The following is a 26,254-nucleotide window of genomic DNA, read 5'->3' as shown; positions in this document are numbered from 1 at the left end:
CGCTCTTTAATGTGATCGGCTCCTCTGTCTGGTTACCTCCAGCAGAGGGGCACGTCATAATAAAGAGTGTCCCTCAAGTTGAGGAAGCTAAGGTCGAGGACAAGACCTAAGGCTTCAATTCAACGGAACGGTGGTCGGAACGGTGGTCGGTGTTCGTACTCAACACTCTGGGGACTCCTATCAATGCCCCGGCCTGGGTGGTGAGTAACAGAAACAGAAGCCTACGAAATGGAGTCTGAAGAGACCTTGGCTTCGATTCTCCAGTTGGTTGCCGACATGCGTGCTGAGTTTTCTTCAGCACATGAGGCACTTCGCCATCGTCTGGACTCCTTGCAGGGTGCCATGGCTCTGCCTATGTCTCAAGGGGCTGGTGCCGTTGGTGGATCCGCTTCGGGTTCCGGGTTTCCGTTACCTACTCAGGCATCCACTCTAGTATTGATGGCCAATCATTTCCCGTTGGCACCTCCTGAGCATACAGGATATTTATGAATCAGTGTACCCTACACTTCTTGTGTAGGCCTGCATCATTCCCAACCTGGACCACCAAATCAGCATTCATTTTGTCATACTTGGGGGGGCACTGCCGCTGTATGGGCAAACCCATTGCTCGAATCCAACAGTCATGTGTTATAAGACTGTGACGCCCTCATTCACGACATGAACCGGGTGTTTGACATTCACTATACAACCCAAGCTACCGATCTTGAGTTCCTCAAGTTAAGACAGGGTAATTCTTGCCTGCCGAAATTCAATCAGTTTACAGCTGAAACCGGTTGGCCAGAAGAGAAGAAAGCAGCCGTGTCTTACCAAGGCTTATCGGAAGAGCTCAAAGACACCCTGTCCACGGTTCCGGTTGTCCCTAAAGAGTTCACGGAACTCCTTGATTTGGTTTTGCAAATTGATGATCGAAGAGCAGAAAGGAAAGGCGAAAGGAGAACGGTTCCCATACCTGTTCCTGGTGGTCCTGTCCCTACCTCTAGCACTGCTCCTGGGCCCATGCAGGTAGGAACCATACATGGTCCCCTGACCTCGGCACAGTGGGAATATAGACGGACTCATAATCTTTGTATGTACTGTGGCTCATCAGAACATCTCATGCCAGAGTGCCCCAAGAAACCCATGAAAAAGGTGAGAAACGCCAGGTCCCATCACTAGCAGGAGTCCCTACAGTGGGAGAATATTGGTTGGACTCACATGCTTCAGGGCATATTGCCCTGTTCCACATGCCTGTTACCTTTACCATTGATACGGGTGTGCCCCTCCCGATATCAGTCATCATCGACTCAGGAGCTACTGGTATCTACATGGATTTCGACTACGCAGTATCAATGGGTATTCCGACTGCTCAAAAAGAACACCCTGAGGCTGTTAACACGGTACATGGATCTGCTCTCCTCTCCGGTCCTGTGACCCAACATACTAATAAGATTACCATGAGCACTCTGGAGGGGCATACCGAGGAACTATCCTTTGATATCATCAAGGCCCCTCAATATAATGTCATATTGGGCCTTCCATGGCTCAAACACCACAACCCTCTTATGGACTGGGCCCAAGGCTCGATTTAGTTCCCTTCGGCCATCTGTAATAACCAGTGTATGCTTCATCTTGGTATCATCAAGGCTACACCCAGCCACGCGATGGTAAACTCGGTTGCTTCCATCGGATATGTTGTTCCTGCTGTCTCTACCTGTATTCCTTGGGAATACGCTGATTACCAGGAAATATTTGACAAAGGAAGAGCAGAAACACTACACCTCATAGGGTATATGACTGCCCTATCGATTTGGTACCCGGGGCCCAGATGCCATCGGGTCGAGTATATTCCTTGACTCTGAAAGAAGGCCAGGTTCTCAAGGAATACATAGATAAGGCATAAAAGAACGGTTTAATCCATCTATCTAAATCTCCCGCGGCTTCTCCTCTCTTCTTTGTCGCCAAAAAAAGGAGACCTAAGGCCCTGCATGGATTACAGGGCGCTGAACGCAGTCACAGTGCATAACCAGTCTCCTCTCCCTCTCATTTCAGTCCTTCTTGACAGGTTGGGCTCTTCACAAGTCTTTACCAAATTAGATCTCAGAGGGGCCTATAATCTGGTACTCATCTGGGAAAATGATGAGTGGAAGACAGCATTTAAAACAAGATTCGGTCTTTATGAATATCTAGTGATGTCCTTTGGGCTATGCAATGCCCCAACCACATTTCAAGTGTTCATGAATGATGTTTTTCACACTATCATTGACGAATACGTCATGGTATACCTCAACGATATTCTTATTTACTCTTCTTCCTTTCCCAAACATATCCAACATGTACGCACTGTACTGAAGCGCCTTCGTGAGAACTATCTTTACGTTAAGGCGGAGAAGTGTCTTTTTCACTCTACCAAAGTGGAATTTTTGGGCTACGATTTGACTAGTAGCGGCATACGAATGAGTCGATCTAAAGTCAAGGCAGTGTTGGAATGGCCTGTACCAACCAACATGAAGTCCTTACAATCATTTCTGGGCTTCGCAAACTTTGACAGGCGATTCATTCATTCATTCTCCTCTATTGTTGCACCTCTCATTGCCCTCACCAGCATTAAGGCTCCCTTTGTGTGGTCTACTGACACCCAGAAAGCGTTTGATGCTCTAAAGGCTGCATTTTCTTCAGCTCCTGAACTCCAGCATCCAAATCCTGAACTACATATTTTGTTGAAGCAGATACCTCGGGTGTGCGTTTGGGGCCATTCTTTCTCAAACGTGCCCGAATTCTGGCAACATACATCCAGTCGCTTATTACTCCAAGAAGCTTATTGACTACGAACACAACGACTCCATTACGGAAAGGGAACTATTGGCAATTAAGGATGCCTTCACTGAGTGGAGGCATCATCTTTTGGGAGCCAAACACCCAGTTATGGTACACTCCGATCACAGAAGTCTACTGGCCTTCCAGTTCATGAAGTGTCTAACTGCCCGATAGGCGCTTTGGCATCTTTTTTTTCCCCAATATTACTTCACAATCACATACCGCCTGGCTAAAAGGCATACCACAGCCGATGCCCTGTCCCGTTTGCATGTGGCAGAAACTGGGCATTTCTCTGACCCTCCTTTGCTGCTACCCAACAGGGTGGTCTGCGGCTGCACCGCTGTTCCCTCTTTGCTCTCTCTAATTTCAGACTGGGTTGTGTCACACCCTACCGAGGTGGGGGACCTTAATCTGGACAGTGTATAAGGGCTGCCATACATACAAGGACGCATTTTCGTGCTCCCTGGGCAGGCACGAACGTTAGCCCTGGAATGGGCCCATGACTCCCTCACGGCTGCTCATCCTGGTCAACTGAAAACCCTAGAGTCCCTAAAAAGATGGGCTTGGTGGCCACACATGTCCAAGGACATTGGTGAATACCTGCCTGACTGTGTGATTTGCGCCTAATTTAAATCATCAAGAACAAGACCTATTGGTCTCCTACAGCCCTTGCCTGTTCCTTACAAGCCTTGGCAAATGATATCAATGGACTTCGTGGTAGAGCTCCCAATGGTAGACAAATGCAACACCATTTGGGTGGTACTGGACTATTTCTCTAAAGCTGCAGTCTTTGTACCTTGTAATGGTCTACCTTCTGCCCCTACTCTGGCCAAGCTTTTCCGTGACAATATATTTCAGCATTACGGTCTGCCCTCTATAATTGTTCCAGATAGGGGGACACAGTTTACCTCTCGTTTCTGGAAAGCACTCATGAACGCAATGAAGGTAGACAGCAGGTTTTCATCTGCATTCCATCCACAAATGGACGTGCAGACGGAACGTGTCAATTCCACTATGCAGGAATACCTCTGCTGCCTACGCCTTCAATTCTAGTCCACTTGGCTTTCTGTATTATGTGCCGCAGAGTTCGCCTACAATAATTCAGTCCATTCTGCTACTGGGTCTTCTCCCATTTTTGTGTTATATGGGCATCACCAAAGGTTGGTTCCTCTGGACCCTAAACTATCTATCGACAACCCTGCGGCCATCCCCTGTGTCCGTTACATGGGTCAACACCATAGATGTCCGTTTGCATCTGTTAAGGGCTCAGTGGCATGCCAAGAAACAAGCAGACCTGCATCGCACACCTGCCCCGGACTACCAAGTGGGCATGCAGGTTTGGCTGTCCACTCGCCACTTACGCATGCCGGGAAAGAAGTCTTTGCTTCCTCGTTTTGTGGGGCCTTACAAGATATCCACTGTGATCAACCCGGTAGCTGTGTTTCATGTTTCATTGATCAAGCCCTGTTCACCTTCCGCACTTCTGCCCTCACGTCCTGGTCCTGTCATCGTGGAGGGTGACGAGTAGTTCGAGGTCACCAAGATACTGGACTGCAGAATGCAAATGGGTCGCCCGTTTTACCTTATGGACTGGAAGGGTTACGGTCCGGAGGACAGGACTTGGGAACCTCTACACCATATTCATGCCCCTGCTTTGTTGCGAGCTTTCCACACCTCCAGGGTTTGGCCGTCATCTTTGGGGGTGGATGCTGTTACATCTGACCGTGTTTGTGGCCTTCTTAGAAATGTTAGACGTTACGGCGGCACCTTGGCTGGAAGGATTCATAACATATATCACCCTCTGTGGTGGCGTTGGCGGTTGCCAAGGTGACCTCTCTGCTCTTCCACGCATCGTCCAGTGACGCCCTATAGGTCACGTGTCCAGTCAGCTGAGCATTCCTGTGACCCCGCCTCCAGGAAGTTAAATACGAGCGTTGGCGCGGGAAAACTGCTTCTGTTTAGTGTTACTTCCCAATATCCATTTCTGATGCATACTCTCGATTTTTTACATGGTCTGTTAAGTGGACTTCTTCTGCCTTTGTGCCTTTTGGTTTTGACGTGATTTCCAGTGACTCGACTCAGATCGCCTTTGGACTCCTCTTGCCTTCCCTCGGATATTACGCTGCCCGCTTGTTGCCGAACTGTTTTTGTTTCATTGGATTGACTCCCTTGTGAGTTCCTGCAACGCGCCCCCCTGTTGCCTCTGGCGTTCCGTGGCCTTCGCCTGTGCTAACCACCTCAAATACCGGAGATGCTCCAAGAGCATGCAACAAAGTACCGGTAAGCTTTTGTCTTTCAATACTAACGTTCTGGGGAAACGTTTAAGAGATAAGTGTTTCGTAACATCTAGCCATACTCCTAAGCCACCATGGATCTGCATTGAAACTAATAAACGTTGCCTAACTAACGCTAACTCTTTGTGCTACTTCCCTCTGCCTAAATACTCCTTTCATTACATCTGATACGGTAACTCTACGGTTCTACATAAACTCCTTGGATTTCCAAGTGCATTAAAGACGCTTTGCTGTTTGCACCATCCCCTCCCTAGTGCGACCCTCGTTCCGCTCGGGAATTACTCATCCAAACTAACTTCCCGTTTTTTGTTTTTTCCTGCCTTTGTTTTGGACCTAATTGGGAAACTTAAATCCAAGCAGGGTGAGACTTATTCCTTATTCCTACCTAAGTGTCCTAGTGCTACAGTTCCCCTAGCTAATCTTCCTTCTGTTTTGTTAGGGGTTCTATATTTCCTTGTGGTGACAGTAGCATAAGGTACTGATCATCTGTTCTATTGTTCTCCATAATATCATTGCATTCTGGTATTAACCTGTCCCGTTTTTCCTTGCAGCATTGGCTTGGCGGTGCGTGTTTCCCTGCACTTTAATGTGATCGGCTCCTCTGTCTGGTTACCTCCAGCAGAGGGGCACGTCATAATAAAGAGTGTCCCTCAAGTTGAGGAGGCTAAGGTCCCGGACGAGACCTAAGGCTCCATTTCAACTGAACGGTGGTCGGTGTTCGTACACAACACTCCGGGGACTCCTACCAATGCCCCAGCCTAGGTGGTGAGTAACAGGTAAAGAAAAAATGCCATGGGAGTGGGGAGTTGCTCACAGGGAGAAGATGGAATGAAAGAGAGCCACAGGAAACTGGTAAAGTGGAGTGAATGGCAGGGCACAAAGAGACAGTTACCCAAAAAGGATGGAAACAGGAGAAAGGGAGATCTCTTTAAAGGAGGTGAGAGGTAGCGAGAGGGTGAAGAAGGAGTGATAGATAGAAGACCTGCAGAAGGGATAAACAGCCAAAAGATACTGGAGCTGAGAGCAGGGGTGAAGAAGTAGAAAAGACTGTTAAATGAGATCAGTGAGATACACAGAGGGATGAATAAGGGAGCACTGGGGGGAAAGGTGAAGTTGTTACAGGAGATTGAGGGTTATAGCTGGAGATTTGAAGGTGAAAGAGTGGAGGAGGAATGTAGCGATGAAGAGAGTTTTAAAGAGAAAACGTTTGAACAGGTGTGGAGACCTCAGAGTCTTTCCTTAAAGACTATGCTAGAACACCATTCCCAGCTAAGGGAACCCTAGAAGAAACCATAAAACTGAAGATATTGAAATTGTTCAACTTTTTAGCTCTTTCCAAACTTGTAGCTGTTATAAAGATGGCATCTAGCCACAGAATTTCGATGTAACCTAGTGAACCATCCTGGCATTTAAGTTGATGTTTTTTTTCATTCCGGTTTAATTTGTCTATACTGTGTAAATTCCTTAATAGACGATGCTCTCTTTGTTGTCTCATTGTTAAATCCCTGGCTGGGATGCCACATATGGTGTAAGAAGTGGTATCCACGGCTTGGCTAACATAGATTTAACAACAATGTGATCCATCCATGATTAACACTTGAACACCTTGACTGGTTGATTGAGAGTGCATTGTTAGAATAATACTTTCACCTTACTGAGGGTTTTCAGAATATGCCATAAATAATACTGTGTATCCATTATTTAGCGATCATCACATTGTTTCCTTATTTGTATGTTCTACACAGTGAGAAATGTTACAACATTTGTTAGCTTAAATCAACTTTATAATTCCCATAGCACGTGTGCTACATCACACTCATGTGTCCCAAACAGTATGAAACACACATGTGTCATATGCAGTTTATGGGATTCCTAGAACTGTAAAAGGGGTAGCAGTGCAACATTGAAAGATGAGAGATGTTATTTAGGAAGAGAAGGTAAATGTGGTTATCAATGCAGGACCTATAAACTGACAGAGATGAATTATATAGAAACCCAATTTATTCGTTTTTTTGACAGCGATAACACAAGAGACAAGTATTTTTGGAATTTCTTAAACTGGACAGTCCTGAAAAAATCCATGCATGGATAAAATGTAGCAGATAACAGTTTATCTGATTGTAAAGGTAGTAAGTGGACACACATGACACAAGCTAAAACAGATTGGGTTACTTTACAAAACTGTTGTAGCTCCTTGACTAGCTTCCGGAAGTGTGGCATGTTTGAGGCCCCTGTTAGCCACTTCACAGAGCCTGCGTGAGACTGGTTAGCACCAAGCATTCTTTCATCTGAAATCGTACCATGCAGTTATCTTCTATACAAGAACTAATCATATCAGTAGTATGGCTTAAAATAGAGTCATCTGTAAAAATGCAAAAACTATCAAGTGGTCTGAATGCTGTAGATATTACCAAATTGAATGTTGCTCAAGTTATTGCCATTGGGGGGATGAGGGGATTAGCTCAGCCAATCATAAATTGTACTCGCAAAGTGCAAGCTTGCACCATATCAAAGTCAAGAGCTGTCCTAGACCCTTCAAAGTGAATAGAAGTGATGGATAATACAGATTACCACAGTTAAATACCCACCTACTTAAATTCTAAAATCCCTGCCTACATATGAGATTTAGTCCTAAAAATATTTAAGAATAATATGTTTGGCAGTGCGATGTGGTCCCATCTTTTCCTTTCTCACTGATCCATCCTTTTCCTGGAGAAGGATAGCAGCCTAATAGTTCAACTGGCTGAAACATGACACTACCATTTGCGTACACAGAAGAGGGCGGAAAGCTGTAACCACATATGATAGATCCATGTTAATTAAAGCCACAAATGCTCTAAGAAGAAGTTATAAAAAGTTGTCTCTGTGTAGCTCCTGCACCCACAAAAATGTTTTCGTTATCTTTAATACTAACTAAAATATCTCACCTTGTTGAAACACCTCTTTGTTATATCATACATTACAAACGAATATAATTCTCTAGTGTCTACCCAAATTCACATGTGCATGTTTAGGGTGAGTTAAACTCAAATTTTCTGAACTATTTAAACTCTGGTCATGCAATTTTCCTGGGAGATGTAATTGTGATGTTGAAAAAATGTGAGAAAAAACAAAATAGTTTTTCCGCTATTAAATTGAAAGCCAAGTTCCTCAATTCTGTGAGAATCATCAAACATCTCTAGAAATAGGTCTATTTTTTTTAAAGGTAATGAGAATATTGTGGCCCACGAAAGGGATGATTCAAGAGGTGAATGGCTACCAGCATATCTTTAGTGCATTGTAGCACTCTTTCGTCTCCTAAATATCATATGAAAACAATTAAATTATGTGTGCACCAAGCTTTAGTGCACTTCAGATAGGGGTGTAGGTATTGAGAGAGACATCCATTTGTTTGACCATAGTAGAAATAATAATAAAAACCTGTTCTACCTGGTGTATCATACACAGACCAAGCTCTCTCTCTCTGTCTGTCTCTCTCTGTACTCTTTCTCTCTCTCTGGTTGTGTGTCGGTGGGAGTCACACTGCCAGCTGCTGATTAGAGCAAACCCAGCCATTACTGACAGCTGTGCAACCAGAGGAAAAAAAAGAGTTACAGTTTTCTTACTGAGCAAAGTGTATTATCAAAATCTACAAGAACCATATATATTAATTTACGATAGAAAGATATAATTTCAAGGTGAACCGTCTGGTACACTCTGGTTGTACTCTTTAAAAGTACTGTGAGAAAGGGGAAGGGGATAAATAACAGCATTGGGGGCTCCAGCCTGCTTTGCAAGAAATCAAATATTGATATTGATATTTTATTTCTATCGCGCTCGTACACAAGTGTTTCAGAGCGCAAGAGAACTTTGTGGGAACTTAAGAATGACCAAAGGTCTTTATAGTTGACAAATATGCCTGTGATAATAGGGATGCATGCTTAAAACATTAAGTTTATACTGCACACTAGGCTTGATGCTCATTTCATTTTTCACAACCCTCACCGTAACATTAAAATGTTTGTAACATTAAACCATACATACTGATTCAAACAGCTTCAAAATGTGGATGTAAGTGTATAATGGCTACAGAAGCAGTCACTCCATTGTGGATAAACATCGACCACACTTGTGGCGGTAAGATGAGGATGCATAAGTAATGTACACCTAACCTAACGTGACCTTTTTCCTTATCAGAGGCAAACGGTCAACAGAGTCAGGCTTGTACACATGTTGCCAAGACTATTCTTGAAGACTAATAAATAAAGTGGGCAATTCTGAAAGTGACGATTTACCATATCTGGCTGGAAGGATGACCCCAGACAAAACAAAAAAAGAGAAAAAAATCTGTCGCTCCATTGTGGTTCAAGTCATGCCTTAGCAGGACCTTTTCTAGCATATACTTTTAGCTGGTTCTTAGGGTAAGGATGGCTGTGCACGTGCTTATTTCCCAAGGCATAGACATAGAATTATATGCAGATATATATCTATATAATATCTGTTTTTATGTAGCAGTGCATGTCAGACTCCACCTGCTTCTAAGTGCTGTGATTATTAACCAATGTATTGGGACTCGCTTTATCGACAGCATAAAGATGAAGGTCTGGATTGGCACGGCAGGTTTCAAACTTTTGTAGAGCAGGATTGCCTCAAAACAGTGATGGACTTTTCATCTACGTGTTATCCTCCCGGCAGGGTGAATGTTTAAACATTTGGGTAAGGAAAAACGGGCTTAGCAGAGATACTACGCAGGGCACCCCAATCTGAAATTCGGACTTGGTGGGATTGTACCCTACTAGCGCAGGGGTGAATGTCGCAAGTGCGTCTCATGCATATTTCTCTTGCGGAGCTGTAGATTTGGTAATCTCTCAGAATTACCCCAGTTGGATGCTGGATTTTCTTGGCTTGTTGGTTGTAGTCGTCTGAGCTCTTCTTGCGGGGAACCACACTGAACACACAGGCGAGGCTGCAGAGTACTTCATTCTTAATGTTTATTGTCATTTTGCTACAAGTTCAAATATGCCAATACAGTACAAACATGAGAAGACCAATACAGCACCAATCATATACAAGGAAACAGAGACAGGAGATGAACATGGCCACCTGACCCCTCTGGATTACATCTACAATCCGGCAGACATTAAAATGGGTTAACAGTCAGAGTTTCAACAGCCTAACAAACACAGTGTTAAACTTTGTCCTTAAACATATAACAGGTTGATACCCGGTGAACAGTATTCCAGAATTAGCAGTTTCGTTGTATGAGGCGGCGCCCTCTGAAAAAGTTCCTTGTAGATTTTGCCACTCGTCCGCAGCAATTCACTCCCTGGCGGTAGTTTACGACCCATTTTAGCAGAATACAGAGCACACATTCAGATAGCTCTATTAAAAATACAATTTTAATCATAGTTGATGTTTTACCAGCCCAAAATCAATCTGTGCTAAATGTGCTGTGTCGAGGGGTCTCAAAACAAATGGAAATGCATACATCAAGATTAACAGAGCAAAAATCAGAATATTTAGACTATTCATGTGCTGTAGTCTTTCAAAAACGAGGGTGAATTGTAGCTCTTCCTCTATGATGCTGTAGGGGGTACATGAACAGTAAACTTTGGAACTTTTGATCACAAAGAAACAGATTAGTAAATGAATGTTATGACGTCAGTATTCACAACTCAGAAGCGATCAAATGTACTTAATAGAAGACCACATGTAACGTAAACCTTGAGACTTGTATCCTCTGCCAGGAAATTGTTATTGAGACGGCGTGAGTGTTATTTGCTCATTCCAGCGCATCAAATTAATATAAACGTCATGGCTGTTATCCAATCACCTATTTTGCCTCTCATTGCCCAATAAGAAACGATTATTTTAATTAAAGTACATTTATTGGATGGATGAGTGAGGGGTGGCCAATCACATTACTCAGAAGGCAGCCCCTGGGGCATTCAGCACCCTTTACAAAAAATAAACAATAAATACTAAATTCTACGGAGAGTCAAACCTTACTTTGTGAAATGAAAGGTTTGACAAAGGTGTGTATGCACCAGTGACTGGTGAAGTGGAAGGGAGAAGGGTTGAGTACTAAGTTGGGAGAGGGAGACGAAAACCGGTGGGCAAAGCTGCCAAGGCGTGTGTACAAATCCTTCCTCCCAAAAAAGAACCAGAAAAGGCATCCCAAGGAATGGAACAGTGAAGCGGGTAATGAACAAAGCGGGATTATGAAACGGCCCACCTGCGCAGCAGGATCACATAAAGGGTAGAGGAGGACAGGCGAATGCGCCCTGAGAGGGGTTGCTAGCAAGGGAATCAGCAGCGAGCGATGAGCAAGTTGGACAGGAAACCAGAAGGGGACTAGCGCGGGAGGCATGAAAAAGAAAGCAGACGAAATGCTGATGTTGGGAGACACGGGAACAAGTGTGGAGCAGGAGAAATCCACAAAGAAAGGGAGGTGTGCAAGTCAAGAACAAGGTATCGAGTTGAGGGGCACTCAATATGCTGCCAGACAACTGTTTATGATAGCCATACACGATCCGAACTGGGGCTCGCTAACAGTTAATTGAGGGAGGGACACCAAAGAGGGCATATTGACAAGTGTGACAAGCATTATTGACCTTGGAGCCAGCCAATAATGTTAGGCAGTATCTCTTTCCATTGTATGGCTCTTGCCGATAAATCAGATGAGGGCTATGTCCCTTACACCCATTTCGAAATAGCTACTTTCACAGACTGCCAATGAAACACCCATTTTTGCTTCCCTTGGAATCTGTACACATGTGCTGTTGTTTACATTACTATTTGCATGAATACATCCTTGCAGCTAATAACTACTTTTTATGTGCAGCTGAGATGTTCAAATTGATTCAATGCTTGGTCCCCACTTTTTCCAACACGGAATTACCTGCCGCTAGATTCATCTTTGCTTCTTGTTGCATTGTACATGGACTGTGGAAAAGCTATTCATACAGGTTCTGTACATGTTTTTGTTCCAGTTACTACTGGGCTTATGTACTATTTGTTGGAATTTGTAACATAATTTTCTAAAATCAAATCCTACTGTTTTAATTAAAATGCATGTTAAAAGTAAACAAATCATGTAAACATTACAAATATTATTTTTAAATCTTAAGGTGCCAATCAATTGTATTCATTTGGTGTTGGTGTAGCTCGGTAGTAAATGGTGTCTTTATTTTGTGACAAAGACTTGATCTTAATTGTATTAATGACTTAAACTGGATTACCTGTGGATAAAAGTTGTTCCAAACTTTCTCATTCCAGTTTGTGTATGCATTAACTTTAAAAAATGTTGTACATTTGTTAAGATGTAAAGAATTGATTTAAATCGTATAGTGTAACAATTTGAATTTGTTTTGTTATAAAAAGCTGGCCACTAATGTATCTAAAATGGCGCCATTTCCGTGGCCCGTGCCTTTTGGCTTTTAATCGCTGGTAGTGGACCTCCTGTGTTGGATACAGCTACAAAGTGATGACAGACTTGATGTCAGCGACCTTGCCCTATGCATACAGCTGAAAAGCAAACTTGACTGATGTACACCTCGTCATCAATGCAAGGACCAACACGACAGAAAGGTCCTATTTGCTAAGAAGACGGTTGAAATCTGAGGGGAAGCTGCTGGAGTGGAGCTGCATACTCAATGTCCTATTGGTAGGGACCAAAAGCAGCCACAACGGCGTTGATGGGACACTCAAGGTGTCAAACGTTTTTCCATAAGGAAAAGTACTAAATTAACATAACTGGTTCGAGTTGCAACTTATGAGTTTTCGGATATTGAGAAATAAATGTCTAGTAGAAAAAAAAGGGATACTACAGTGGAGAAAAAAATAACTCCCACATGAAACCAATAAACACCACAAGACACCAACATAAGGCAATTGGAATTAACTGGAATTCCTCTGTAGCAATGTATTAGGTCACCAACAACGAAATGCTGAAAACGGGAAAGAGAGGTTGCACTGTGGAAGAATACATCAAATACGAATTCGACTAATTTATTTTATCGAATGTTGACAAAAATATATGTGGGGAGTGGGTAATCACGATAATAAAGATAGGGAGATCTGTGGGGGGGGCTAGAGAGTCCCCCCGAATACATTTTTGCGGCCGAATTGAATTAAAGAAAAAAGAAAATCGACGACATTGTATTTGTTGAATTGTTTTTGATGTAAGCACATAGAACCTAGACAACTGGATAAACATGAAAAGTGGTCAGCTGGGGTTCAATATGGCATTGATTTCTGCCTTCATAGGGTGATGAAATCCCACTTGGGCAACTAAGCGTTTTTTGATTGTGGGAATGTATATTATGATCTGATGTTGACTCGTGAGATGCTTTTTGAAAGACTGGTAGATAGGTTTGCTGAAAGGCTCTGGACGACGGTTTCCGGTGACTGCAGCTTGTTGCCAGAATGCTATCCCTGCAGAGGTGCTGTGGTTGTGTTTAGGTTGATTTGTAAGCTGTGTAAGCAGGCTTGATTGGTTATACTGTCAAAGACATCCACATGATTAAATTAGACATCCTATGGCCTTCACATATTATCGAGGGAGCTAACTTTGGGCCCATCTCAGTCTAAAAATGTTCCTTGCTTGCATGCTTTTTCTGCAACCATCCACCCTTACTCTGCTGGCCTTTAATAAATGTGTAGGCTTAAGAGCTCAGAACTGTGCGGTGAAAACTGAAATGCTGGTTGACAACATAGGATAGCATTCCATCATAGAGTGTTACACAGAATCTACTGCTCACACCCTGCACTTAATCTTACTATGATGCTGATAAATGAAGGTGCAGTCCTTAATGTGCGTAATATCGTTGCACAATACACACAGGGCTCCATTAAGGTATAGATGGTTAAAGGGTCCTACTACAGCTTTGGAAGTCACTGACCAAGCATTAATTGAAGATTAGACCTTGGCTGTAACTGATCTAGCATCACTTAAAAGAATAACCCTCCAATGATGCAAATATAGCCCGGCCACGATCTATTATATTTGAAGTGCCTGCTCAGAGCTGCACAAAGGTAAATACTGGTGAATGGTGTATATTGCTGTTATTAACTTACCCATATTGGTTAGAAGGCCCAGTGTTAATTGATCTTCTACTCAGTTACTGGGAAATTGGGTACTTGTGAAAGTCAGTTTATCGTGCAGATGATACCGTGCTGATGGGTTGGTTAGAGATCCAGTTATGTCCAATGTACCCCCTGACCTTACCACTCCACAAGGCATCGCTACTGGTGCTATTGCAATTACACATTAGTGTCAGTGATATGACATTGCCTTGAGGGGTACACAGAGCAAGTGGGAAAATACAGCCAGTGGAACACATAGTTGTCAGCTTTTCCAGTAGTCACACATATAACAATAGGGGTAAATGCCAGTGGGGATAATTACCAGTGGTGGTAGAAATACAGTGGTCATGACATATTTACATTTCAGGGGCATGTGGCCCCTACAGAACATCCACTCCTCCCTCTGCATGTGTCTGTATTGTTCACCCACAACACATTGTTCAAACGTCAGACACTAGTTATGGGCAGGGATCAAGTCGCAAATACACACGGGTGGACACAGTCCTTCCACTTTTGTCAGAGGGTGGACTCGTTCCCCGCCAGCTAAAATGAGAAACATTGAATGTCCTCTTTGAATTTATGAATTAAAGCAGACCTCTAGAACAAACCACAGTCGTCAGGTTTGCAGGCCGGGCCCTTCACCAATGCACAAGATAATATGAAGAAAAATAAGAACAACTAACGTGAAATTTCTCATTTCAGTACTGCAAGTTCCAGCGAAAACATTGGTATTGGTTCTTGGAGTTTCAAACATGCACACCTGTTAACCTTTTCGAAAATACTATTGGAAGAAAATATCCTCTCTCAGTGTGTGTGTGGATTTTATGAATGGCAAATGCCATTCGTCCTTTGCAATTTGGGTGGTTATGCAAAGCCAATTTAATGAGATGTGCATATTTCACCTGGATATGCTAATTTCTGGCGACATCACATCCGATTGCGTTTGTTGATGAGTCACCTCACTTTAATTTTTAGCGCTTGACCCCTGGTTTTGGGTGCTACCATTTTTAAGACCACATCAAAGCAGATCTTTTCGGAAGTAAATAGTTTGCTCACCAATGGAGAGTGCAGGTGGTAATACAATTCTGGCGGCAGCACTTTTACCACCTGCTGTAATTACGCCTGGTTGTCACCTGGCAGACTGCATTTTCTTGACAGACTGTTGTTCCCCTTTCTGTAACGACAATTTCACTGAAGCCACTCGTAATTGACAGGTATCGCTCGCGGTATTCGCTCTGAAATACCGCCCCTTACATTTGTGCCCTTTATTTTCCTCCCTCTCCATTCCGTAAACATTCAGTTATGATTCTGTGGCACGTGCACCCGTTATTTGAAGTAAACAATGATCTGAACGTTGGCAAGTACAGTTTGGAGCCATTGTTTGCATGACGTACGACTCCACTAAAGCGCCATTAGTTTCAAGATAACACAACACAATAACATACACTTAACAAGTGAAATATGTCTTTGATTGTTAAAACATTTTGAGAGATGCCTGATGTTGGCGTACAAAGTCTAACTAAAAAGTGGCCATGACTGTAGCTATTGACATTGCTGTCAATTTCATTGCTTGCAACTAAAAGCTTTGGGCTCACAGATGAAAACGTGCTTATGTATTACATCGGCTCGTGTGTTCATTCTGTAATGGGACTCGTGGCGTACAACAGTAATGTTAGTAAGGCTTGTAAAATGGTCAACAATATTTAGAAACATCCAGTGCAAAGCTGTGCGTTAAAGAGGGGTACGTGTGCTAAAGCTTTTATCACCTGCTAGGGTGTCATTCCGATTAAATAAAGGGGAGAAAAGCAAAGGCCGTTGTGAGAGCTGTGTGGGACGCCAGCGACAGTGAGACAGCAGACCAGGAGTATAGGGAATTCTGGAGATTTTCCCTTAGGCCTCTACACCCTGGGCCCCTTTTGTATTTTTTAAAAAAAATTTCTCATAGGAAAAGGGTTGGTCTTACTGAAAATGTGCAATATGGGGCCACTTTGAAAATTATTTCCAGGGCATCGTTTGGTTCCCAGTCCAGCCCTGCGTCAGACAGGGTCACGAGAGCAAGACAAGGCCGAGGAGAAGAAGCAAGCAATGTGGGTTCTAGACAACCAGAGGGAGGCAGACATTCAGGCCTCCAGCAGAGATTAATGCTCGGAATTCCTACCTCCCAACGTCCCATAATGTTTTCTTTTTCTAACCAGTGAATTGCTATTGATCTGCAATAATGGGCCTCCGCTTTTCGCACACAATGTTGTGTTGTAACAGTATAAGCCTTCATAATGTTCAGTAAGATTTCCCTGGGAGAAAATCTATATTGCAATGTGTTTAGAAGAAACTATAACATGATTTTATAATAACAGTTTTCTTGTATCACCAAGTTAGTGCCCTCTAAGTGACTTTTCATTTTCATCAGATGTACACTTTTATTTCAAAAGATTGCATTTTTTTATTTAGTCAAGCACATAGCAAAACCTCTCCATACCTTTTGGTACTCAAGCATTTGGCAAATGTGGCCCTTTAAGGGTACTGCCCCGAAGACAAGATTCAAAATGATTAGAGTGTGCCATCCATTACTGCTAAGGGTGGAGGCAGTGAGTGCTGTGCCACACTAGTATGCCAAAGACTCACACAGTTGTGACAATCCAGTGCAGAAATGGTCAGGGTTTAAAGCATCAGGGGGGTTTCCCAGCCCCCATTAAATATGGAGGACATCCATACTCCACAAACCATAACCAACATTTTAGTGCACATCAAAAAATATCAGACAGTGCTTATTAGCAGCGTCTTCTCCATCATGGTCACTGGGTTTGGTTATGGGGCTCACATATTGATATCCCGAGTAGTCAGGTTTATGCGCCTGACAATTTGTGGCTACTAGAATCAGCAAAATCACCACAATAACCTTGTATGCTACGTTTACCGACACATGACAGCCACAATAATTATCTCTTTTCCTGAAAACAGTGTGTAAACAGTCTGAAGAGGAAAGCTTTTTTCTGCAGTAGTGGTGTGGTAGTTATAAGATGCGCTTCTTGTTGAACTTGAAAAAGCTTCCTCTTTGCCTTCCATCTTTATCCGCAAGGGACAGACGCAATGACGGTTACTTCTTACATCAAATGCCTTTAGACCATTAGCCAATGGCGAATCTGAAGCAAAAAAGGGAAACAGTCCTTGGGTTATTCAAGAAATAACCTATCATTGGATACAGGAGATGGAGATTGGGCATTGCATGCTTCTAAAACATTTCAAATGAAGGGACTACAAACTTAATTGATTGAAAAAGGTTTCAAAAGAAACAAAGGTTTCCCCTCAGTAGGCACACACATCTAGAGATGTCAATATTAGTATCACAGTGATTAGCACATGCACATCACTGATTCAATCTCAAAATTGTGTAAAGTCCAGTTTGCTTTTTTTTTTTTGCTCAGCATCCTTTCGTTGCAATGTATATTCCACATGTGTATCATGAGCTAAATCATGTGGATAGTCCGTCTTCAACTATGGTGACCAGGGTTTACTTGGCATGTTGTTTATTTTGGTGCAGATAAAAGAAGCTTTGCAATTGTCCACAGATGTAGGTTATTCTCTTCTGTCTCTGGTAAAGGCAGATGATCTGTAATTTTTTGATATTACAAGTGTAGGTGTAGGGGCTCTGAATTTTGACTGTGAGACTATACATTTCAATGGTTGGGTTCCTCATTCAGCATGTACATGTTGGCTTGGGTTTCAACTGCATTACGGGTACAGGGGGTGAAACTCATTTCTGCACTCAAGAGTGTGAGTCTCAGGCAGAATTAAATAGATGCCAATGCACAGAGCACATGCTTGAAATGCGCACGTTGCTTCAGGATGATATTTCAATGAACTGAGCTCCACGAAATATATTACTAACATAAATTAACATACTGACCAACCCCAGTTAACATGTAACTGAATTCCTTAATAACATTTAGTGCAAATGAGTCCATGATGAAATAAACTGAATGCAGATTGGGAAAATGCATGATGCTCTGGAAATGGGAAATTAAATGTGCAGGCTGAATCTGCGCTGGGTGATAAACAAATAAATATGAAGATCCATTCTACTGAAAACAGGACATTGTATTAGAGCAGAACGCTCAAGGAGAGATGTATCTTTTGTTCTCCAGCAATGAGATAATTTGCCATTTCAGTGGAATGATCTGCTCAAGGGGAGGTGCTTCCCTTGAGTGACAAGGGGATTTGATAAAAAAGAGTTTTGAGAGGGAGTAGCATCTCATTCATCCTCGGGCACTGGAAGACGAAAGAACAGAGGCTGACTAGGCAGACAAAATTCAGTGCTGGCAGGCTGTCTGATGCTGAAGCAGTCCTTAACTGTGTGACCCTTGGCGAGGCAGGCGGAAAGATTGGCGAAGATCTCCATGCCAAACTGAATCAGAAATACTGCCTACATATCTAGGTAAATATGAAGTTAAGTGAGGGGCTGATGTTTTGAATGAGATCAGGTAGTCAAGATTAAGTAGGTCACTTCATTTTAGGTGCTGTTTATTTTTAACGTGCATTTAATCCTGCGTTTATGTTTTGCAAAGTCTCACTGTGTTTTTTGTTGGCAAGACTTGGCACTGATAAAGCGCTAAAAGCTATTATACTGTCAAATACAATGTGGGCAGCATAAGGGTCATTTGTGTAAATTGCATATTTCTATTTTACGATAAAAAACCTATTCTAAAGTAACTTTTAGTTTCTTTACATTTATTCCGCATTTAGTCCCTTTCATTTGATATGCACAAAGAGACAGGTGCGCAGTACGAAATATCTCAAAGTAAAGAAGCTGCTGTGTTCTGTTTATTTAGAGAGAATGAATGAATGTGCAGTATTTCAGTTGCATGCTTTATAATTGTTGAAACTCAGCCAAAAGGGCATAGTATTGCATTGTACATTAGGTACCACAGAAACACATGAGCCCTCTATTCATAGTGTATCAAGTCCAGTATTATTTTGTTGTTAGTGACTTTGGTAAAAAGACTATTATTAGGCAACATTCTGCAATTAGTCTCACCACTAAAAATATACCCCAATGTGTTACCAAAATGTATTACCAAGGATTATAAAATACCACCAAATACAACCATAATAAAAATACCATGAAGTAATAGATATAACCTCAAAATATACCCAACACATGTTTGATCCCTCTATGAAGTTTCAGGACACAGTGTTGGGATGTGTTAAGAGACAGCCCTGGGTGGTCTAAACGTTGTGGCAACTACTGTGCAGTTTGTTTTCAGTGGCCCAATTCGTCTGCTGATCTTCAGCTTATGTTCTTTTTGTTGAGTGTGTGTCTAGCTTAATGCACCTTACCAGCAACTACCCTAGTTCTTAAGACCATTGGACATAAGTATTGAGACATCCCATACTTTCACTACTGAGTTTATTGTCGAACTCTCATTGTGTGATGTTGGTACAACATCAATAGTTAATGTGGATACTAATTTTGGGATGTCACATTTGACCCTGTTACATATCTGCCTGCTGTTTATATTTAATGACATTTTTCATCTTTTTGATTTACCTTGTAAAATTATTTCTGACTAATGTCTGTATTGACATTTTGGGAAGCTGTTTGTATGCTCTGGGTGTGGAACGAACCTGCTCTCTCCTCTAGCTATTATCCTCAAAACAATGGTCAGACAGAGAGAATGAACCAGGATACAGAGCAGTACTGCAATCATTTTGTAAATACCACTTAGAGAAACTGGAGGGTTTTGTTGCTGATGACATAATACAACACATTTCTGCATTCTATAACTTGCGTCTCAACTTTTATTTGTCTGTACAACATGCCACTCAGGGTTTTCACAATATCATTCTATCTAGCAGTAAAGATGTGTTTTCAATACCTTTGCATGAGACACAGCGACTTTTGATAGGCAATTCATTTCTGGGGCTTTTTCTATGTTAGTCTGAATTACTTTCAATGGGAACTAGGTGAAAATATTGTTATTCCTTTGTTCCAAGGGTAAATATGTTTTTCTTTGTGTTTATTCTTAAGTCCAGAATGTGCCTCAGATAATTGGTACACCCCCTTTCCATTTATGTGTGAGAGGCAAGGATGCCTCATCATGGACACATGGAGACATAGTAGCCTCATCATGCAACCAATACATACAGACCAGTATGTCTGTGTAAGCCTGTTTGAGCAGAGAAGAGAGATACCTAGCTGTATATTATGCACTAATTTAAGCACCCTAAACAGAGTCACATTATGGCACTGAACGTTTATGTAAAACTCACATATTAGCCCCCTCACCAACCCAGATTGACACACATCAAGTGTGTGTGTTTTGGCCTCATTCATGAGACTGCAAAATGGGTTGCATCTGTTAAAAGACAGCAAATATTCTCTGTGCATTTCTGCACATATGGCCTATTTTGATTAGTAGTTCCCGGACACAGCATGTAATTCGCTATGTGGGTTTCTCCACTCAGTGAAGGGAGTTGGCCAGTTTCTTCACCCACGTAAAATGTTAATGCAGGTAGTGATGCTTGTATCTATATGGATTCTGCATGACCTTTTGTATGTGAAAAAGGGAGGTGGACTCCATGATGATATATGCAAATGGTGGATAGCGTATTTACGCTTGTCATGCCGCCATTACATATCCCTGCTCTGGCACATGCATTCTTTGGTATTGCTCTCAGTGCATTTTACATCTGGCGTGATCATAAATGATGCAGAAACCTAGTGACTACAGGTATCCCTGGCCTTTATCTGTCCAAGGTGAAACATGATCAATAAATGACATAGTGTACTGCGAACAAACATGTGGATGTGATTTGGGTCCCCTCTCGGGCAACTTGTGCCCCCGTCAAAATGAAAGAGATAGTGCAAAGGATCCAGAGGAAAGTGACTGAGCAAAGAGACAACAGAGAGCAAGGGATCGATCAAGTGCAGAGTGTGGAATGGGACAGAATTGGGAATCACAGTGGGTAAAGGGGTGAATCAGGGACAAAGCAGAGCAGGTTACTGATGATTAACATAACATGGGGAAGATGAAGCATTCGGGGCAGAGCTTGGAGGAGGGAAAGCATCTGGGAGCAGGGGCAGGTCCAAGCACTGACTGGGGAGCAGAGAAAGATCAGAGAGAGTTCAGAACTGGAAGGATAAGGAACAAGGTTCTGTGCAGGGAAGGGATTTGAGACTGTTACAGAATCAGGGAAATTGTCATTTATTACCAGACCAGGGAAGATCACACGTAAAACATGGCCACAGTATGTGATCAACTCAGAAAAGCCAGCCTCATGGACACATTTCACTGGGTGACGACATCAGTTAAATCCTTTGGTTTTCAAGTGGGGGGTGGATTGGTGTTATCCTAAATCAGCAAGGTGGAGGTGATGGTTCAAGGTGTCAAGCAGCCCATCACCACGAAAGATATATTACCATAAATGTATCCCCAACTTCTCCGAACAAGAAGTCTGCTTTGACAAGTTGACTAAGGCCCATCCCAGCTCTGTACAGTGGGTTCATGGAGCTCAACTGGCCTTTGAAAGATTCAAGAATACCCTCTATGAAAGCCTAGTCTTGACCATATTGGACATCTCCAAGTAACTTTTGTTACAGATTAATGCCCCCTCATTGGGAGCAGTCTTATCACAGATCCACAATGGGGAGGAGATCTCCATTTTATTTATCAGCTGGAAACTCTTTTCAAGGGAGAAGAACAATCTAGTGCTATGTCTGGCAATAAAATGGGTCATACACAGTCTCTGATACTATCTAAAATGACACAGATTTAACTTATTAACAGTCCATGGTCCCTTGGTATGGATGGTCTGAAAAAAGTACAATAACCTCGCATTCGGGCCATTCAGCCCTAGTCTTTCGCAATTGAACATCGGGCTGGCTCTAAACAGGCAATGTAGATTTTCTTTCCAGGTATCACTAGATAGCCAGAGGGCAGGGTGATGAAGGGCACTTGCTAGAAATGGTGGAGGTGTGTGACAGGGTACGGGATCTGATCCTGTCAAGAGTGGAAGTGGACCACTCTCAACGTGAGGTCGGAGGCCTACCAAAGTTTTCACAAGAGTTATCATGCCCCAGAGGCGGGATGTGGGAATTGGGAGGGCTCCAGTCTCTGTTCCTTCTACATTTGCCTGCATGACTGAAACCTGTATTGCACAATAATGGCCAGTTTCTCACTCTTTGTACCATAGGACTACCTCACCCAGAAGGCTTGGCAGTAGAAGAGCAAGCAAGCAACACAACCGGGAGAGAGTCAGTGAGTAAGTACAGAATGTCAGCGCAATCTGCACTTCATACCTGAAATTCTAATTCTCCATGCAAGAAGGAGCGTGACATTTCTCTTACCTTCACAAGGACCACTCAGTGGGCCGCATATCAAGCGGGCGTCCTAGACACTCAGGGGACATGAGCTGCAGTGCTATCTTTACCTTCAGCAGAACCAAGAGCAGTCCCCAAGTTAGACCAGTACAGCAGAACCTCTCGCCGCTTGTGATACAAATTGGAACATTGATTCAAGTTGGCCGCCATTTCCAAATGCAGGCAGACCAGCATATAGAAAAGGGGTGGCTATTTAAAACACTTTTTATGTGTTTGCTGAACTGTAACACCTCTCCTGTAGAAAGGAAAGCCAGTGGTTGGCCAGGGGAACCAGGTGAGGTAGAGAGCCAAAGGAGAAAGAAGTGGGAGGATACTAAGGTGCACAGGAACTAGGAAGGTGTGGGTTGTTCGGTGAGCTCAAGAGAGGAGATGGGGGACCAAAACACATTCTCGAGAAAGGAAAGTGGAGAGGGGCATGGAGAAGGATTGCTGCATGCCTGGCGTGTGAGTGAGGGTAATAGAGGGAACGTAGTAGGTGATTGAGAGTGATTCAGAGAGTGAAAGGAGTGCGACTGTGGAAGAAGGTGTGGGTGGATTACAGAGTAGAAGAAGTAGTAGTGGAGAATGGAGAGTAGTAGTAGTGGAGAGGGGTGAGTGTAGCAGAGAGGGGAGAGTAGTAACAGAGAGGGGAGAGCAGTAGCAGAGAGATGAGAGTAGTTGTAGTGAAGAGGGGACATAGTCATAAAATGCCGATGAGATTAGTAGCAAGAAAGAAGAACTCCAGAGAGACAGAGGGTAAGAGTGAGAGTGAGATAGATGAAGGAGAGCTGGCAGAAGAAATGGAGGAGAGTAGAAGTGAGGGAAAGGAAGGACAGAACATTAGAATGTGTAATACAAGGATGTGCCTGCAAAGGTCTAAGTGTGGTCTGAGTGCTTGGAAGGCACTTCTTTTTGTACCAATTGTATTTTGGGAACTAGGTTAGGATTCACCTACATTGCTCCCAGAGGGAGACAGAAAGGGTATTTGCCCTTACGCCATCATGTGCAGTCCATCAGAGTGTAGACAGTAGGGGTTAACAATCTCTAGTGACTATCCTGTGGTTGAGGGATGCCTGGGCTATGGATGGAACTATTCAACTTAGACGAGAGAGATAGGCCTTAGCAATCTCAATTTCCATTTCTTTGATAAAAACCATTGAACTGTCTTTGAGAGTTGGTGGGTTCTTGTAGCCATCTGTGGCAGAACACATAAAGGAGCAAAGGTAGAGGCAGAGGAACTATATTTGGCTATAATGAGTAGCAGGAAAGGAGCCAGGACAGGTCAGAGGTCATTTGGAAGACTTGGCAGTGCAGGCATCCAAGCTTTGAGGACAGTAGAGGGGAAAAGGAGATTCAGCCAGAACAGAGTTATGACAGGGTAAGTTTGGAAGAGGCCTGCATTTTGATTCGCCATAAGCACTTTGACTGTGGTATTCTAGGGACTTTGTTACTTTAACGTTTCCACCAGTATTTTAAAGGAACATTCAAGCAATGTAGAAATGTGAGCATGGAACCACAAACACAGTGGAAGGAACAGTTTGTCTTTTACATTCTCATAGGATCTTTACTGGCTCCCAGGGATGTCATTTCACCAAAATGATAGGGGTACCGGAAGTGACATCTCACGACCCTTGACCCCCTGATGACATCACAGCAAGTGATGTCATTTGACTCCACCCCGAAGTGATATCGCGGGAAGCGATGCAACACGACCTTTCACCCATTGACAAAACAGGAAGTGGCATAACATAGCATTGTACACTATGAAAAATATGGTTACGTGGTTGGTTATGTACATCTCATACAAGAATGGATTGCCATATGTATTGTTAAGGTCAGTGTGTTTAGACCCATATTACGAAATGACTGTGAATGCAAGCAGACGTCCATGACCAAATGATAATGGTGTGTTATTATATAGCACTTACGCTTAAGCCATTTATATAGAAAAAATATACACCCTATATCACCCAACCTGTGTTGGTACTCATTTATCGACCTCAGAAGGATGAAAGGATGAGTGGAGGCATTTAAGAACAGACGAAATCAGTGACTCACCCCCTGAAGTGTGCCTGAAATAAACCTTTAATGAGTCTAGCAATTATTGTATAGAATTCCAGAAAGACACATCACTTGGTATTGCTATTCTTTCTTATTTTGAGGTAGTGCTGAAAGTGTTAGATTTGTGGCACTCCTGTTCTTATTTTTCTTCTTTTTTTAAGGAGCCTGAACAAGAAAGCCAGCCACTCCAGAAGTGAAGAGCCACATGGTGCTGGCCACAGCCCATGAGCTTGCATTACAAAAATCAAAAAAACATATGGTCTTTTTTTTGTTTTTTTTGTTTAGAGGTCGCAAGGGAGACCACATAGGTCACAACGGAGACCTCAGAGGTCGCAGTTGCGACCTCTGGTGACCCCTAAATGACGTCCCTCCTGGCTCCTTCTTCTTCTCTGCCCATCTCTTTAAGTTTGATGCTTTTTTCCATCCTGACGCCATTTCTTTTCTAATTTTCTATCAACCTAAAGGCTGCCTATTTTATTATGTGGGGTTTCTGATTAACTATTTAACTCTGGCCCTCACTCTATTACATTTCTTTTCTTTCTCAGTGATTTGAATCCATACATATCATCAGCACATGATGTCTCCTGTGTCACTTCTGTTATCCAAATCATTGAAACTCACTATTTTCAAATGTTTCCTTCCCAGAAAGGCTGATCTTCAATTCACTCAATCATTGTTTTGCATGGCTTTTATCTCTTTTACCAGTCTCCTTTGCATATCAATCTCTGTCTGTCTTGTTTGTACAATCTCCATTTATTTTCCTTCTAGTGTTTCTTATTTCCCTATTGCTCAAACCTATTCTAACCCCCTCAATGCACCATGGCCACGGATGAACTGATCCTAAGACTCTGACTCAGATTCTCTCCACTTCCTGTTCTCTGTTTTTTTTATGTCTCCTATCTGACTTATGATGTTATATATTCTGCTGCCACAATTACTAATTGCCTTCAACTCTTCACGTCAACCATACAGACTTACTCAAAAGCATATCTGCCTTAGCTCATGCCTACTGTTCATGCCACTGACGTTATGACTAAAGAAACAATCTGAATCAATTTCCAGTTTAGCTGGCCTTTCAGCACTTCATAGTTGCTATGACATGCCCCTTCACCAACGCAATAAACCGTACGATCAACATGTCATCATGTCTCTTTCACTCCATCCTCTCCGGCACTTTGACTCTGGTAACTGCTTCACTTCTAAAAGTGGTTTACTTCATTCAGCAATTCAACCTTTGTCCCTTTTCCTTCTGGGGGGCCTTGTTGCTCCAGCGCAAATTCCTTCCCCATTCACCATCTGTCATGGGTCCCTTCCTTATGAAATCATGGAAACAGGACTATGCAGGCCAGGGAATATCATAGACAATGAAAGGGGACTTTGTGTGCACCATAAATAATTTCTTTGTTGTTGTATTGTAGGACCATTTTTCAATTGTCTATTATTTTAGTGAAGTTCATGTTTTTTGAGTGAGACATATCCACAGCTCCAGTCCAACTGACTCTCCCATAATTATCAAGCATTCCAGCTCCAGCCATAACATTCTGCATTAATCACATTGCAAGGCTCAGTCAGAACACCACATACCTCCCCCTGTAGTAAACACACAACTAACCTCTTCACAGCATGATAAAAGCCAATCTACCTCTGGCATACATAAGATAACAAATACAAAATAACATCAGTA

At 42.7% G+C, this 26,254-nt stretch overlaps 1 protein-coding gene across 1 annotated transcript in view; it reads right to left on the bottom strand.

The window, feature by feature from the left end:
- Nucleotides 1-10,039: 10,039 nt before the first annotated feature.
- The window catches only part of SLC6A3 (solute carrier family 6 member 3), a 639,528-nt gene continuing 623,313 nt past the window's right edge, over nucleotides 10,040-26,254 (bottom strand). Inside the window, exon 15 of the mRNA XM_069620436.1 lies at nucleotides 10,040-17,293. Within this exon, the coding sequence (XP_069476537.1) occupies nucleotides 17,270-17,293 (24 nt within the window). The 3' untranslated portion in view covers nucleotides 10,040-17,269. The remainder of the gene's footprint in view (nucleotides 17,294-26,254) is intronic.

This window comes from Ambystoma mexicanum, chromosome 5q (genome assembly GCF_040938575.1).
Source record: "Ambystoma mexicanum isolate Mex_15411 chromosome 5q, UKY_AmexF1_1, whole genome shotgun sequence".
In the NCBI taxonomy this organism is placed as follows: Eukaryota; Metazoa; Chordata; class Amphibia; order Caudata; family Ambystomatidae; genus Ambystoma; species Ambystoma mexicanum.
Note: the sequence above shows the minus strand (reverse complement) of the source record. Positions and strands in the feature narration are given on the sequence as shown.